This window comes from Podarcis pityusensis (assembly GCF_964106645.2).
Source record: "Podarcis pityusensis genome assembly, chromosome: Z".
Lineage (NCBI taxonomy): Eukaryota > Metazoa > Chordata > Lepidosauria > Squamata > Lacertidae > Podarcis > Podarcis pityusensis.
Window position 1 is genome coordinate 19,197,325 of NC_138044.1, and position 17,108 is coordinate 19,214,432.

General features: G+C 48.6%; 1 protein-coding gene across 1 annotated transcript; it reads left to right on the top strand.

The window, feature by feature from the left end:
- Window positions 1-5: 5 nt before the first annotated feature.
- Window positions 6-15,608, top strand: CCNB3 (cyclin B3). The gene is made up of 12 exons (XM_080989897.1): window positions 6-113; window positions 567-678; window positions 1,423-1,500; window positions 1,749-1,855; window positions 2,420-2,579; window positions 5,212-5,304; window positions 5,666-5,758; window positions 6,550-6,687; window positions 7,152-7,307; window positions 13,362-13,511; window positions 13,734-13,864; window positions 15,274-15,608. The coding sequence occupies exons 2-12, from the start codon at window positions 601-603 to the stop codon at window positions 15,341-15,343; spliced, it is 1,254 nt and encodes a 417-aa protein (XP_080846023.1). The 5' UTR covers window positions 6-113; window positions 567-600; the 3' UTR covers window positions 15,344-15,608.
- Window positions 15,609-17,108: the final 1,500 nt, after the last annotated feature.

Here is a 17,108-nt window from a genome sequence, read left to right on the forward strand (position 1 = left end):
ATTGGCTGCTGTGGGGGCCAATCGGAGGCCGCCATTCCACCCACGTCGTATGTTTAAAAACGCATTTTTGTACAGTGGAAGAAGCGAAGCAGCAGCAAAAAAAGCAAAAGCAGGTACGTAACCAAGTGTTCTGGTTTGGGTCCCCCGGGAGGTAAGCCTTTCCCCGCTGGATTCCTACGGGGGCAAGGATCCCCGTCCAACTTTCACCCTGGGAGTTGGATATGAGTCCGCCCCCACCGCTGCCGTCTCTGGATGCCCAAGGCACGCCTAGCCCTTGCGGCTCTGCGGCCAAACCCCCTTGAACTCTTCAGCGTCCTTCTTGACCACGCATTGTTTCAGGGTGCCCAGCTGTTACCAGGTCTTTCCTCTCGGGACTCCCCTGCCCTGTAAGCCAAGCAGTCGCTCAGCCGCTGTTCCTCGTCCTTGCGCCCGTGGGGCAAAACTAGCCTTGCTGGGCACTGCGCTCCTGGACCGGGGGGGGGGGGGCGGCGGCGGCAGGAAGTCCCCTCTGGGGTGTTGCCCTCCAAGATGTTAGCATTTCAACCTCCACTCTTCCGCATCCCCAGGTTTCTTTGGAGAGATTGGCTTCTAGTTGGGAAGATGCCACGTCCGCGCAACTTCGTGCCGTCCCAAGTGGACGGAGCAACTGCGGGTGCGGATAATGCCGAAGCGGAGCAGGTGAGTTTAGGGGGAGAGAGGCCTCGTCATCCACTCTCCCCACACCCCATGCTGAGGTGCTCTGCCTGTGATGAACATCCTACCACCCCAACCTCTTGCTTGAGGGCAGGTTGCTGTGTCAAGCGATGTCTGTCTGGGACTGCTCCTGGGCAGCACCCTTCTGGGCCATTTCTGCAGTGTGTGTGTGTGTGTGTGTGTGTGTGTGTTTTAATTGCATCTCTGTCTCACATTTTTCTCCAAGGAGTGCTAGGTGGCGTCCATGGTTCTCTCCTTCCTCATTTAATCCCCACAACAACCCTGTAGGGTAGGATAGCCTGAGAGGCAGGATCTAGACCCTGGTCCCAATCTGACACTAACCATTCTCATATTGCTGGCTATCCATGTGTTGAGAGGGGAAACCTCAGAGGTCTAAAAAGTATCAAGCAAGTTCATGGAGTGGTTGTGAGTTATGAAGGGATAGGTAGAACCTCCATGTTCAGAGGCAGTGTACCACTGGTGGGCAGCAGGGGAAGGCTCTTGGCTCAAAGCCTGGCTTGTGGACTTTATGGGGGCATCTGCTTAGGAACACAGGAATGATGCCCTTCTACTGATACCCTTAGCTCTGTTCCAGGCACAGCCCTGCCTGCCTGGTCTGTGTCTGCAAGGACAAGGCTTTGGGTTTAGGGGAAGGGGTGGTTTGAGGCAGTTCAAGTGAGGGCCCTTGTTGAACACAGGCCTGTTTTGGCTAACCTCTCTTTATCTTAGGAGCTGAGCTCTCTGGCAAAGCGACCCCAACCCCTCGGGGCTTGCCGAAAGCGTCCTGCATTTGGGGATATGACCAATGTAAGTATGTACTCTTTTTCCTGGGGGTAGGGTTGGGGTGACCCACTGCCTGTGTTGTGACGGTGCCATTAGCAACCTGCCTGCCTCTCCACCCCTCTTAACTTGTCTGGGAAGAATGGATCCTTTCCTACTGTTGTCCAGGGCTAAGAATGAATTAGATGTGGGGCAGCCTTTCTAAAACCAGGAGGTTGCAGCCTCCATCAAAGTGGATGTGTGCAGGTAACGGCCTCTCTGCCTCTCCCCTGCAGGCCCACACGTCATTACAGAAGCAAGGGAAGAAGGAGGTGGCCAAGAAAGCCTCAGAGATAGCAGCTCTGCCGCAAGTCACAGAGAGCGACGGACACGTCGTGAAAAAGTGAGAGGTTGAGCACATGTTGGGTTGGGGTGCCCCCATCTCCCCTCCCACCACTTCTGAGATCATGAAAGCACAAAAAACCCTACTAAGTGGTCTGGAGCTAGTGGCACCTAGCCAGGCGTCGAACCAGACTGTGACACCAGCCTCTCGCGTTTCAGTGGCTTTTTGCCTCTCTCTAACAAGGGGAATGCATCACATTGATGGCTGCATGTACCACCTGCTTAGGAGAGGCTTCTCTCTGCCTCTGCTAGGCTGGTCTATGTTTACTGAAGAATATATAGTAGCTTTCCTCCCTGTTCTATCACAGATGCCTACAAATATTGGGGTTTCATTTCCCATCCCCCACAATCTCTCTATTTTCTCAGTTGGAATCATTATCCTATCCAGGTAAGGAATGGATCAGTGGTTAGAGCACTCACTGCCCATGCAGAAGGCTCTTTTAATACTGGGAGTCATGCCTGTCCCTTGTGGTTAACTGAGGTGCTTGGGGTGAGGCATTCCACCCCAGCCAAGCAGTCCTAATGTCCCATTACAACTCTGAACTATCCCTGTGTCCCCTTTCAGGTCTCTAAGCAAAGCTGCCTCTGAGGAAGCACCACCAAACTCTGACCAATTTGCTAAGAAGGGTGCGATTCAGGACGAAGAAGAGGAGATAGACCATTCCCTGACATCAGTGGATCAAATGGCGTCGGCACTGAACCCCACTTGCTCTGAGACAATGGAGGTGTGTCTTGATCAATGGCAACTAGCCACAATGGCTGTGCTCTGTGTCCATGGCTGGAGGCAGCAAGACTTCCAAATACCAGCTTCTGGAAATTGCAGGAGGGGAGAGTGTTGCTCTTGTGCTTTGGTTCTGCCTGAGGGCAACTGGTTGGTCCTGCCTTTAGGGCAACTGGTTGACCACTGAGAACAGGAACTTAAAACTCAGGACAGAGGTCTCTTGGTCAGTCAGAAAGCAGAACAGGGAATAGGGGTTCAGCTTGTCCTGGATGGGGTCACACTCCCCCTGAAGATGCAGGCTTGCACTTTGGGAGTGCTCCAAGACTCAAGTGTCCGGGGTGGACAGGAGTGCATTTGCACTAGTGCACCAGCTGCGCCCATTCCTGGAGAAGTCTGATTTGGCCACAGTGACACATGCCTTAGCTATATCCCTTCTGGTCTACTGTAACACTCTATATGGGGCTGCCTTTGAAAAGGGTTCAGGAACTCCAACTGGCTGTTTTAATTCAATTAATGTTCTCAGATGCAGGAACAATGTCTTTTGCATGGTAAATCCATTAAGTCCTGTAGCTTCCAGAATCACAGCTTCAATTTTAACAAAAATCATTTTCAACATTTTCTTCAAATCCTTATATATCACATCCCAGGCTTTCTTAATAATTTTACATTGCCACCACATATGGTAGCCTCTCATGCGCTTTACCGGCCTTTCCTGCTTCATCTCCATCACCTTCAAAACTTCCCAAATCAATTCACACAAGGTATCATTTTTATTATAGACCAACCTTACTTTCCCTTGTATTTTCTTCAAACCTCGCACCCCAGCCTTTCCAACCTTAATAGTTTGTGCATTCACCTCTCTAAGTTGTCCCACAGCCTCTGACAGTAATTTAGTATTCTCCCAAACTTGAAAAGCTGCCTAAATTCTTAAATTCTAAAAGCAAGTCAACTACGCTGTTTAGTTTCAGCATTGAAATTTTTGCTTCTGGCATTTCTGGTTCAAGAGGGGGGCGGGGTGAGTTCTTTCCCCTTATCCCAGCTTCCTTTCCGAGATTAAATTCCAAAACAAAAAGTTCTTTCCCACCAAGGACAGTATTCTTTTAACTTTGTCAGTACTTTGTCAAGGCCATTTAACTAGATTCAGTAAAATAGCCCAGTACATTCAGCCTCCTCCCCCCGCCTTCCACTTTAGTCACAAAAATGAATTTTAGCAGATTCAACAATCTCCTTCTTAATATCCATTCATATCAAAATAGTTTTGAACTACCAATATACATAAAACTGATTCATTCTAAAAATTAATTCAGGCCAGTATTTGCAATGAATATTACAGTCCTTTTTTATTTTCTTAAACAAATCCACAGTTATTCTGTTAGGTTAGATGTCTTCAACACTCTGAGGGCTCAAAGACTTCTTTACCAAAGATAGCGTAGGTTTAGAGGATAAGTCCAATCTTTGAGATTGATGTAAGCAAAAGCAACATGCATTCTTTTAGTTCTAATAATTCATTAGTTATCTTCCAAAATGAGTTTCATCCACACTTCACTTGCATATATTTCGTGCCCATAGCACCAGTAATGGGAGCGGACTTATTTTTTTCACTTCCAGTTTTTTGCTAGATTGTCCAAATTAATCAATTTTTCTTCACCTTCCAAGCAGTTCAGTGTCTGGAATGTTGGCAGCTTGTGGCTGGATTCTGTGGTTTTGCATTCCATAGAGCTGCGCTAGTGCTTAGCCCGTCGGCTCCTTTGGCTTCCCCCCCCCCCCAACTCTCCGTTCCTTTTGGGACAGAGGCAGAGAACAGGCAATCTGCGGGGCCTCCGTGAGGCTGCAGGACCCCGAGGCACCCCAATGCTCCTCTTGGGGTTTTGGAGGGAGGTGCGTCACCCTCGCGCTCTTCCCCTCGCTCTATGAAGCCAAATCTGGCGGGGCCATCAGATTCTCAGTCCAGTTGCCATTTTGCGGAAACCAGGAAGTCCACCTCTGCAGCTTTCATGGCTTGCAGACATTGATGGATCTACATCAGAACACAGGAAGTTGCCTTATAATGAGTCAAACCAACCATTGGTCCATTCAGCTCAGTATTTTCTACACTGACTGGCAGCAGCTTTCGTAGGTTTCAGGCAGGGGACATTCACAGCCCTATTCTGAGATGCCATTAGGGATTGAACCTGGGACCATATGCATGCCAGGCAGATGCTCTTCCCCTTAGCTGCTATCCTTTCCTGTCTGCTGGATGGCTTTAGGCATCTGCTCAGAAGCTTGTCACATAACAAAGGTCATGCAATGGGCCTTGTGGCTCTGTGCACTCCACACCTCTGTGCAGTTCTGCCTGCATCCAGAGCCCGTGGACTTCCCCTGCATTTAAGCCCATGTCTACAGACCCAGCTGCAAGTTACTGCAATTAGAAGCCCACCAGTCCCACACTGCTATGAGCACTTAGGGGGGAAGACTGATGAAGGGCTGTAGCTCAGGAGTAGAGCTCCTGTGTACATCCAAAGGGTAGAGCTGAACTAAGTTCTCTGAAGCTGGTTTTATTTCCTCTAAGTAGAAAATAAAGCAGTTTGAGGCCTGGAATGTGTTTCTCTCCCCCTCTCTCTGTATCTATATTTATACACTCATACTTTGATGTGCAGGTCGTGCCAGTCGACAACAATGGCCAGCTGGGCGACCCTTACGCCAACTGTGAATATGCCTTGGACATCTTTATGTACATGCGGGAACGTGAGGTAGTGTGGGGATGAGCTCTGGGGTGGTGGGTGTGCTTCCTTTACTCCACACCTCAGCCCCCTGGAGCAAAGGAAGCTGACCAGGGTGTGTGTGAGTTGAAATTGCCAATATTGGGGGGTTATACCTTCAAAGGCAGTGTGCCTCTACGTAATTCCAGTTTCTGTGAATCCAAAAAGAAGCCATAGTCGGTGCAAATTCTGGCACCACCCATGTGCCAATTGCTTTGGCCTTTTGCTTGGTCCTAGAACAAGGGCTGTTCTTTGGTAGTCCTCATCCCTGTGGAAGTTTTGGGTGGCTGCTGGGGGTGGGCAGGGGCACCTTGCTGGCACAGCTCCTTCTCACCTATTCCCTCCTTTGCAGGAGAGGTACTTGCTCCCAGACTACATGAAGGATCAGCCTGACATCACCACAGAAATGCGGGCCATCTTGGTGGACTGGATGGTGGAAGTGCAGGTGGGCGTCAGAATGGTAGAGTTGGAAGGGTTCTCCAAGAGCCCTCTAGTCATAGTTTAGGGAAGTTTTTAATATTTAATGCCGTGTTGTTTTTAACACTCGATTGGGAGCCACCCAGAGTGGCTGGGGAAACTCAGCCAGATGGGCGGGGTGTAAATAATAAATTATTATTAGTCCAACCCCCTGCAATGCTGCCTATGTAGGTGGCATCCATCCACCCATCCAAGCGGCACAATTCATGTCCCCCTGCTTATGACTGAGCCTAGTTGGGCAAGGAAGAAAGCTGTAGGTGGACTGTTAGCAATGAAGGAAATAGCAAAAGGTCTGTTTGGGACTCAGTGATTTTCCATGGAGGGAATTGTCCACAGCTGCAGTGTAGGATGGGAGCTAGTGCATCCTCTGGCACTCTTCCTGCAACATTGCCCATTGACCCTGAAGTTCTTGGTCATTGGATTGGAGCACTGCAATGTGGAGCAGAAGGTGAGAGCAAGTTCAAATCCTGTTCCTGGTGGGAAATACTATACAGGGGGTGGCAGCTCAGGGGCAGAGCTGCTGCTGCTGCTGCTACTACATACAGGGGGCCCAAACGGAAAGAAACCCTTTTCTGCCCAAGAGCCATGCTGGGTATAGACCAGCTGCCTGCTTTTGTTTTTTGACTCTTAACATCCTGGCAGGACCAGCTTGCCTTTAAAAATAACACAGCCCTCAAGTTTCTGTCCTTTAGGACTTCAGTTAGGGTTAGGAAGTCTTTGAGCAATGTGTAACCTGGCTTATTTTGCCTCCCTCTTCAGGAGAACTTTGAGCTCAATCATGAGACACTTTACCTGGCGGTCAAGCTATTGGACCACTTTTTGGCGAAAGAGACCACCATGCGAGACAGACTGCAGCTCATTGGCTCCACAGCCATCCTCATTGCCTCCAAGTTTGAGGTTAGCCCAAGCAGCAAGCCACCATGATGCATGCCTTAGTCACCTCCCTTCTGAACTACTGTAGCATGCCCACTGTAGGGATGCCTTTGAAAAGTGCTTGGAAACATCAGCTAGCCCGTATTGGGGATGCGGGATGGGGCCTTCTTGGTGGTGGCTCCTCTCAGACAACTTAGAAACTCTCTCCCTAGAGAAGCCAGACTGGCTCCTTCCTTGCTGTCCTTCCACAGGCAGGTGAAGACCTTGTTCCAACAAGCTTTGGGGAACTGACTGCTTTTAAGGAAAAGACTGGCACTGTGTTGGTTTTTTGTAGAGTTTTAATATATATTTTTGAGTGTGTGTGTGTGTGTGTGTGTGTGTGTGTGTAGTTCTATCAATGTTTAGCTGTTTTTTAATGATTGTTTAAAGGATGTAGCAGGAACCACCCCTTCCCCACCCAATCCTTCCTCTCTCTCCCTTCCCTGCAGGAGCGCTGCCCACCCTGTGTGGATGACTTTCTGTACATCTGTGATGATGCATACGATAGGAAGGTGTTCCTCTGCACTGAAAAGAGTATCTTGATAGCTCTCAAGTATGACATCAACATCCCCATTGCTTACCGCTTCCTCCGGCAATATGCCAAGGTCAGTAGCAACCCTCGGGTTTGGCCCCTGTGTTTGTGAAACGTTACCTGGGCCTTTTCTTTTCGGCTAGGCCATCATCAGAAGATCCTAGGTTCAATCCCCAGTGGCATCTCCTGGTAGAGGTATGAATGTCCCCTGCCTGAAGCCCAGGAGAGCTGTTGCCAGTCAGTGCAGGTAGTACTGAGCTAGATAGACCAATGGTCTGGCTCGTAAGGCAGCTTCCTCTATGAGGCTCATAACAGCGACTGACACAAAAGGTGTATTTGCTGTTAGGATCCCATTTGGATTTGAATGATCTGAGTCCTCCTTTGAGATAGATAGATAGATAGATAGATAGATAGATAGATAGATAGATAGATGATAGATAGTTTTCTCAATGTATTTTTATTTTAAAAATTCTTGGTTACAAAAGTATGAACAGTGTCTCTCCTTTTTTCTTTTCCAAGTAACATTTTTACCGATCAATTTCATTTGTTGAGACATTAGTGTTAGGAAGAAAAGAGAAGGAGGTGGAGGGGGGAAAGGCGAGTGGGGGTGGGGTCGGGTGGCGATGTTTCTATTTTATAGTGGTACCTCGGGTTACATATGCTTCAGGTTACATAAGCTTCAGGTTACAGATTCCGCTAACCCAGAAATAGTGCTTCAGGTTAAGAACCTTGCTTCAGGATGAGAACAGAAATCGTGCTCCGGCAGCGCGGCGGCAGCAGGAGGCCCCATTAGCTAAAGTGGTGCTTCAGGTTAAGAACAGTTTCAGGTTAAGTACGGACCTCTGGAATGAATTAAGTACTTAACCCGAGGTACCACTATACTTAATGTATGTGTGTGGGTTTGTGTCAGCTTCGCTTGTGCATGTTCTCTGCTATTCGCTTGTGTTCCCTTGGTTGTGAAAGAAGTTGGGGTTGGCCTAGGGCAGGGGTCTGCAACCTTTAAGACAAAAAGAGCCACTTGGACCCGTTTCCGAAGGAAAAAAAACTGGGAGCCGCAAAACTCCTCATTATAAAAATAACTATTTTGTCACTTTTTTATTATTTCTTTGTTTGACCCCTCAGAATTACTCCTCCTCATAGAAATAAACGTTAAATTAACAAGTTACCTTTTTGTGTGTGTGTGTTCTTCATTCCCCTTCGAAACAGTGACCAGCGTACATGCCCCCTTTCAATGCAGTGACCAGCGTACATGCCCCTTACAATGTAGCGGGCGGGAAGATGACGTTGGGACGGTGCGTGACTAACGCACGCACCGCCCCCATGCGACGTCACAGCCAGTACAGCGCCCGCCACAGTGGGGAGTGTCGGGGCACACAATGCGCCTCCTCCCCTCGCTAGTATCCGCCCCGGAGCCGCGGCAAAGGTGTAAAAGAGCCACATGCGGCTCCGGAGCCGCGGGTTGCAGACCCCTGGCCTAGGGAATGGTTGTTGATTTGTGATTGGCTGTGGTGATCTTCGTTTTCATGTGTGAGTGGGTAGGTGTTTTGGATCAGGTTAGCCATATTGATTTGTATGCTGTTGGTGGATTTTTGTCGTCTTGTTGGGCTGTGTATGTGTTAAAGGGGAGCCATACCGGGGTAAAGGCGTCTTCTTCTGTTTGTCCCCGTGTCAGTTTCAGTTTATTGGTTAATTTTTCTAGTAGGGCTGTTTCCCATACTATTTGGTACCATTGGTCCGTGCTTACTCCTGACAGGTCTCTCCAGTGTCTGGTTATGGTGTTTTTGGCTGCTGAAAGTAGGTGGGTTATGAGTTCTTTGGGGTGTAAATGGGCATTATTGTCTTGGAAGATGTTTAGTAGGGCCAATTCTGGGATGATTTCTAATACTTGCTTAGCTATCTTACATATGTCTTGTATGGCTGTTGTCCAGAATAGTTGGATTTGGGGGCATTCCCACCACATGTGGAGGTATGTGCCTGTGGAGGTGCACCCTCACCAGCACTTAGGTGAGGTTTCTGGGCATATTAGCGCTAGTTTTCTTGGTGTAAGGTACCACCTGTGCGTGAGTTTCAGAGTGAGTTCTTTCCTTTTCGTTGATACGGATTTAATTGGGGGGGGGGGTTAGACCATATTCTGCTCCACTGGATGGGGTTAATCTCATAGCCTATGTCGTCCTCTCATTGTTTTTTAATTGCGTATGGGGAATTAATGGGATTTTGGAGTAGTATTTTCTCATTGTATTGCGGATACCATCCCTTTGCCGTGTCCCTTTGTTGTTAGGGGAGGAGGTTTCCGAAGGTTGTCAGGGGCCTAGTTGCTGCTGATTTTACTACTGGATTGTTTAAGAGGACATGTAATTGGTGGTGTGTTAACCAGGGCATTTGGGTGTCTTCAAGTTTGTCCTGTATTTCTTGTGTTGACAAAGGTTTGTTATTTTTATAGAAGTCTATTAAGCGATATAAGCCTTTGGTTTGCCAGGTTTTTATCTGGAGGTTTTGTGCTGCAGGTGGAATAATGGGTGGCGTACCAGGGGAATTAGTGGGGATGGGGTTGGGGATAGTTTGCCTATTTCTGCTTTCTATGCTTTGAGCCTGGTCTGTGTGTACCTGTTAAGTGTTGTGGGAATTTTCCTTAGTTTGTTTGGGAGGAGTGGGTATGCTGTGGTGCAGGCATTTTCAATTGTGTCCCTCTCTAGGTGTATCCATCTTCTAGTCTCATCTTCTGGTATATATGGGGTTATATGGCGTACTTGGTTGGCAGTGTAATATGCTTCTATGTTGGGGTTTCTCCATCCTTCTGAGGAGGGGAGGTGCAGTTATTTGGGGCTTATTCTTGGTTTTTTATGTGAGAATATAAATGAGTGTAGTTTTCGTCTGCCATTTGCGGAGTTGGGTTGGGGGAATCCAGATTGGGAGGGTTTGGAATAGGTTGGTTAGTTTTGGGAGAGTGATCATTTTGATCATGGCTATTTTGTCTGAGTGGGTGAAGTTCATGTTGTTCCATCTCTTTAGCTCTTTGTTAATTGTTGCCACAAGGGCTTGTAGTTGTGGAGGTATAATTTATCGAGGTTTCTGGTTATTTGTACCCCAAGGCCTCTGAACTTGGTGTGGTTTTATCTTGGTGGCGTTGGTGAGTTCTTTTTGGGTGTGAGGAGGGGTATTGAAGCACATAGATTCTGACTTCTGACAAAATTTACCTGTAGGCCCGATACTGTTGCAAATGTGTTGAGTTCCTGATTAGGGATGTTGCTGTGCTTATGGCGTCTGGTGTTATGACCATTAGGTCATCTGCGAAGAGCCCTAATTTATAGATTCTGCCTTTTATTTCCACTCCCTTGATGCCTGTGGCTGCTCAGATTCAGATTACTAAAGGTTCCAGGGCCAGGATAAATAAGAAGGGAGACCATGGGCATCCTTGTTTTGTGCCTCTTTGGATTGCTATACAGTGGTACCTCGGGTTACATATGCTTCAGGTTACATATGCTTCAGGTTACAGACTCCGCTAACCCAGAAATAGTGCTTCAGGTTAAGAACCTTGCTTCAGGATGAGAACAGAAATCGTGCTCCGGCAGCGCGGCGGCAGCAGGAGGCCCCATTAGCTAAAGTTGTGCTTCAGGTTAAGAACAGTTTCAGGTTAAGAACGGACCTCCGGAACAAATTAAGTACTTAACCTGAGATACCACTGTAGTATTAGAGTCCATATTGTTAGTCCTGCATTTTGCTGAGGCTTGGGCGTATATCTGTTTGAGGATTTGTAGGAAGTTGGGGCCAAACTTCATGTTAGTTAAGTTAGGTAAGTCTAAGCAATCAAAAGCTTTGAGGATGTCAAGGGACATAACTGTCAGTGGGAGTTTAGTTGCCTTGCTGTGTTCAATCAGGTTCAGTAATTTCCTGATGGGGTCTGTTATATTGCAACCAGGGACAAAGCCTGTCTGGTCTGCAGCTATTAACTTGTGTAGGAAGATTTTTAGGCGGTTGCCCAAGATTGATGTGAATATCTTGCAGTCTTAGTTTATTAATGAGATTGGGCGATATAATTCTACTTTGAGGCTGTCTTTCAGAGATTTTGGGATGGAGACTATTTTTGAGTAGGTCCAGGTTTAAGAATTAAAAGGGACTAAAAAAATTCTGCACCCCTTTTTTTCAAAAAATAGAAATGAGGGTGGAAAATAGAAAGTGAGACAAAAATAAAAACGAAATGCAGAAAATAGAGAAAAATAAATCAGAGAGGGGCAGATTATCAATAAAATAAATCAGAGAGGGGTTGGAGTGGCGATCCCAGGGAGCGGCCTGCGATGGATCAGGGCTGTCTTCTGGGCACCACCATTTTTAATCTTTAAAGGAAGGGTTTGAGGTAGAAATAAAGATAAAGTTTTTTTAAAAAATAAATGTAAAAATAAAAATTGAGAGGTGGAAAAAGCGGGGGAGGAAAAGGGGGGTTGTCTTTTAAAGGAGAGAGAGAGAGAGAGAGAATAGTAAGGGGGGAATTAAAAATATTTGAAAATAGATTTTAAAAAGTGATGATAGTGTTTTTTAAGAAACGGTATTTTTTCCTTTCTCAGCGGGAAGGTGGTGACCACGCAGCGCTCTCTTTACGTGGTTTCCCTCTGGCTCCCTGCCTGTTCTTAGTGCACCAGCCACCTGGGAGATAGGCTTCAGTCGGGCCTGGGTTCAGCCGCGTGTTCCTTCACGGCCTCCCTTGCCTTCCCGGCTCTCTCCTCCCTCTCCTCCTCTTCTTCGGTGGCGGTGGTGGTGGTAGCAAGGTCGGGGCTCCTCTCTCCCTTCCTCCTCCTCCCCACCCTTTGTTGCTTTGGCTCTGAGGTCCCTCCAGCCTTGGAGCTCCGCTGGGTTGTTGGGGAGGAGGGAGGCTGTGGCTCCCTCGGTAGGCGCGCCGGGTGCCCCCGGTTTCCACACTGGTGTCGGTGGAGGCAGAAGTGGTGGGGCCTGGGCTCATTTCTCTCCTTCCCCTCCTGTTTCCGCGCTGGCTCCAAGGTCCAGTGACCTCGGAGCTCCAGATGGTCAGGTGCTCTTGGTTCCAGCTCGGTCAAGGTCGCTGGGGGGGGGGACTGCGGTTTGCTCTGGGCACCCCCGGTTCGTCTCCGGTGTCGGTGCTGGCAGCAACAGTTCCAGCAGCCCAGGAGCCAGCCAGGTAGCGTTGTAGGTTCTGGCTGGCTTCAGGAGCTGCCTGCTGCCATGGCGTCTGCCATGCTGCCTTCTGAGGCCTCCTTGGTGAATCACCCCTCCTTCCATGGGTGGGATGTTTTAGTCCCTCCTTTTAAAAAATATTAGTGGGTTTTAGGTTTTGTTGGCTTCACGCTGGTTTTAAGGTAAGTCACTTTGAGTTACTTTTCTTTAAAAAGTAAAAATAAAGTGACAAGTTTAAATAATAATGATGGCCTTAGTTTGTCTTGGGTGGTTTCTTTCTGTCTTTGATCAGGGTGCTAGAATCTGCGAGGGAAAGGAACTGGGCTTCTGTGGCTGCTACAGCTGGCAGGTCTTGTTCCTCCGGCGCACAGGCTGGAGAGATCCACCTCAGGCAGCCTCCTAGTTGGGGGCACATGAAGGGTTGGCCAAGCCCCACAGGTTGCTGTGAATCTAGGCTATAAAGGCCATAGCTCAGTGGTGGAGTGTCTGCTTTGCATGCAGAGGTTCCCAGGTTCAATTCCCGCTAGCATCTGGTAGGGTAAGTGTAAGCAGTACACTGTAAGCACTGTGTTAGATTGAGGGTCAGCATAAGGCAGTTTCCTGTTTCATGACTCATAACAGTGACAGCTACCAAAGGCACATTTGATAGTCCCTTCTGACCACTGCAGACTCTTTGATGCAGACTGCTGCATAGCTGTCAACTTACAGATTTGAAAATAAGGGACCAGCAACCTCAAAAATAAGGGATCAGCAGCCAAAATAAGGTATTTTCCGGGCACAGGTATGTTCAGCTTCTGAGCCCCTCCAAGCCAGAGGCAGAAAGCCCAGCCAGCAGCCAAACAAAGCCTCATCTGTAAGGGACAGCAGCAGGACATGGCGCTGGGATAAGGGACTATCCTGCCAAATAAGGGACGCTTGACAGTTATGGACTGCTGTGACCTCTTCTCACAATGGCTTCCTCCTTTCTCACTCTCCATCTCTGCAGTGCGCACAGGTCAACATGGAGACTCTGACACTGGCTCGCTTCATCTGCGAGCTCACCCTACAGGATTATGACTTCGTACAGGAAAGCGCCTCTCAGCTGGCTTCCGCCTGCCTCTTTTTGGCACTCAGGATGAAAGAGCTCGGGGGCTGGGTGAGTGGGTGGCCTTGGAGCAGTGGCAGGGAGGGCAGGGCCTTGCAGCTGGTGGCTCCTGAACCTGGCAAAGAGGCTGAGGCCCTCGAAGCAGGGCTCCCTTTGGGTGGGGCAGCCAGAACCAAGTCAGAAAGCTGCTAGAGGAGCCTCCGGTTGTGTGAATCCTCAGGCATATCAGGGTAGGGCAAAGAGGCCCCTTACTCATTCACTCTCTCTCAACAGGGTCCCACCTTAGAACGTTACAGTGGCTACAAAGATAAAGAGCTTTACCCTCTGGTGAAGAAACTCAACTTCATGCTGACCTACAAGCACGATGAACGACTCAATACTGTGTACAGCAAGTACTCCCACCGGTAGGGCTTTTTCTTTCTGCCCCCTGAGGTGCAAAAAAAATCTGTGCTTAAGGAGAATCCTTACTTGGCTACTCTCAGTGCTGGCAACCAGGGCCATTATCCCACTTTTGCCTTGTCTCCAAGGATGGAGAACTGTTGGAGGAAGGAGGATGGGCTTGGAAAAGGCAGGTTGTAGAAATATTGTTATTGTACACGTCACCTTTTCTGAGAGGGCCTCAAGGCATCTTGCAGCTTAAAAAAAGAAGAAGCTAAAAACATGGAGGTGTGTGTTTAGGGGGAATTGTTAGAAAACAACTAAACAATAATAGGATTAAAACTATATAGATGTATAAAATATGTACGCCCTTTCCTTAAAAGCAGTGAGTTCCCCAAAGCCTGTTGGAACAAAGAAGTCTTCACCTGCCAGTAGAAGGAGAGCAAGGAGGGAGCCAGTCTGGCTTCTCTAGGGAGGGAGTGTCACAAAACTGTGGTGACTTTGTTCTTTTAAAATCTGGAGAGACAAGTGACTATAGGACTTTCAATAAAACACGTTGGAGACCAGATCAGGGTTTACACACCTTTCATGTAACGTTTATTTCATATAATCAAGCATACATGAATATCCTGGTACCAAGAGGTTCAAAAACACACACATTCATCCATACTCACATGGCCCTTCATTTAGGTTATTCATGCCTTCGCAAGAGCTGTGGGTTTTGGGTTGTAGCGATTGTCCCAGCAACACTGAGGGCATGCAAAGGGGTCCTTTTTATAGTCTTCTTTCCCATTGCCGTCCATGGGTTGTCTGCACCGCTCTTCTCCTGTTCTCCTGGACCATCATCAAAAAAACCCTTCTCAGTCATACTTCAGAGCAGGCAGACAGTATGTTCCGGACCGTTATCTCATGTCCATGGCCCACTGCCAGTTCCTCCCTGTTTTTGTTTGAGGCTTTTTGCTTTCAGTAAACAACACCACCGTCATACATTCTTCTTTGATAAAACTAGTTTCTCGCTTCTCTTGCCGGCATATCATGCTCTGCGAATTCTCCATTTTCTTTTGGGCCTAACATTCATACTACACACTCATGACAGGAGACAACTCCCTGAGGTGTCTGGGAGCAGCCACCACCAAGAAGGCCCTCTCCCACACCAAGCGTGCCTGGGAGGGTGGTGGGATGGAGAGAAGGGCCTCTCCCGAATATCTCAAAGCCCAGGCAGGTTCATATGAGGGAATACAGTCTTTCAAATAGCCTGTGAGCTAAGCTGTGAAATACTGGAGCTGGCTCAGTAACATAAAAATGTGGCTGTAAAAATAAAGACTTGGAAGGTGAAGTTCCTTCTCAATTCTAAAGCTGGAACTTCAAGTTTTGAGTGTTGAAACTACTGCTGTGAGGTGCGGCCTCCTAACAGTTCTCTCTCACTACCTTACAGGGTCTTCTTTGAGGTGGCCAAGATACCCCCCATCAACATGCGGAAGCTGGAGGAAGCCTTGCAGAGCTAGCTCTTCCTTGGCAGGACCCGAGGAGGTGCCTTGGACGTTCTTGTGCTGAGGTGCTGCAATGCTGTTTCACTGTAGATGACCTGTAAATAGACATGTACTATTAGCCCTAGAGAACCCCTCCTCTTTTTGTAACATAAATAGCAATTTAAAAAAATATATTTAAAAAATGTATGGTGGGTAGTGGGGGAAAATAAAACATATCACTTTTGCTAAAAATCGGGTTTTGTAGGAAAAGACAGAAGTTAATAAAGTGTATTCAAGTGCACCTTGTTAGCAGCCTTCTGTGGGCTTGTGGCACCCCTTTTCTCAGCAGAGACCAATGGGTGATCCCATATTTGGGGTGAGGATACACACATGCAGAGTGTCCCTTCAGTTGAATGGGACCAGGTCCTGGAAAATAGATTTTGGGGAGCTCTCATCCTCCCTTCTCTTCTGGCTAGGCTGCTTGGACCTGAGCCTCTCAGAACAAGACACTTCCTGCTATTTTGCCTGTCTGCCTTCTGGGCTACTGTGCAGCTCCATCAACAAGAGCCTGTGGCCTGTCCTGTTTCTGCCTGCAAGTGATGGGGCCTGGCTTCACCTGGCCACCCAGGGAAGCATGTCCCTGAGCACCTGCATAGCCTGGTGGGATTGCAGAGAGACTGTTGACGGGGGATCTTGCTGCCTTCTAGCTGCTGTGAAACTGCAGCTCCCTTCAGCCTCAGTAGCCATGCTCTCACACATCTCCAGTCCAACACTGCAATGTATTGAGGCCTGGGACAATTTAGCAACGGAGCCAATTATTTGGAAGCAGGCTGGTCTCTCCTTGACTACAGGTATCCAAGTACAGGCTAGGCCACAGGGGTAGGCAACCTACGGCCCGGAGGCTGGATGCGGCCCAAACACCTTCTAAATCTGGCCTGCGGACGTTCCGGGAATCAGCTTGTTTTTACATGAGTAGAATGTGTGCTTTTATTTAAAATGCATCTCTGGGTTATTTGTGGGGCACAGGAATTCGTTCATTTTTTCCCCTTCAAAATATAGTCCAGCCCACCTTATGGTCTGAGGGACAGTGGACTGTCCCACAGCTGAAAAAGGTTGCTGACCCCTGGGCTAGGCAGTCAATTGCCGAGGCTGTTCCAGCGCTTTCCTTTCCCAATGTCAGCAGCCAGGGGTGGAGATTTGCCATCTCTCGCAGAGCCCTTTTTTAGTTCTTCTTACACGTCGCCAGAGGTTTTCAACCTTTTTGAGTCCACAGCTCCCTTGGACAACTATATTCTTTCTGCAGCACCGCTATGAGGCTCAGGAGCCATTATGTCACCCCTTGCCTGCAGAGCCGGCAGCCCCTCACCCTCCCTTGTGGAGTGTTCCCTCGGCCTCCTCTCCTTGGGAGTCCTCTGGGCAGCCGCAGCTGCTGCCCCTGGTCTCTGCGCCCCCTGCCCCAAAGAGAGGTGCCTCCTCACAGGGACCTGGGAAGCACCCCTGGCCAGCCCCAGAGGCACCATTCTCCTGGGGAGCATGTGGCCAGGGCTGCTGCAACAAAACAGCTGTGCAAGCCTTTGGGAGGCAGAGACATGAGAGGTCATCAGAGGAGGGAGGGAAGGAAATAGGGACAGAGACCAGTGTTGCCTGCGGCACCCCTGACCATCATTCAAGGTACCCTATGGTGCCACGGCACACTGGCTGAAAACCACTGGCATAGGTCATCACCCTTGCCAGGAAGCTGATCTGGTATGATTAAATTTTAGCACTTGATGGACCCAGGGATTAAAGAGATCTGGCACAC

Coding starts and splice junctions, on each gene's coding strand:
- CCNB3 (XM_080989897.1), top strand. CDS start 601: ATGCCACGTCCGCGCAACTTCGTGCCGTCCCAAGTGGACGGAGCAACT. Junction 5,759..6,549: donor ACTGGATGGTGGAAGTGCAG/GTGGGCGTCAGA, acceptor CTCCCTCTTCAG/GAGAACTTTGAGCTCAATCA. Junction 7,308..13,361: donor TCCTCCGGCAATATGCCAAG/GTCAGTAGCAAC, acceptor CCATCTCTGCAG/TGCGCACAGGTCAACATGGA.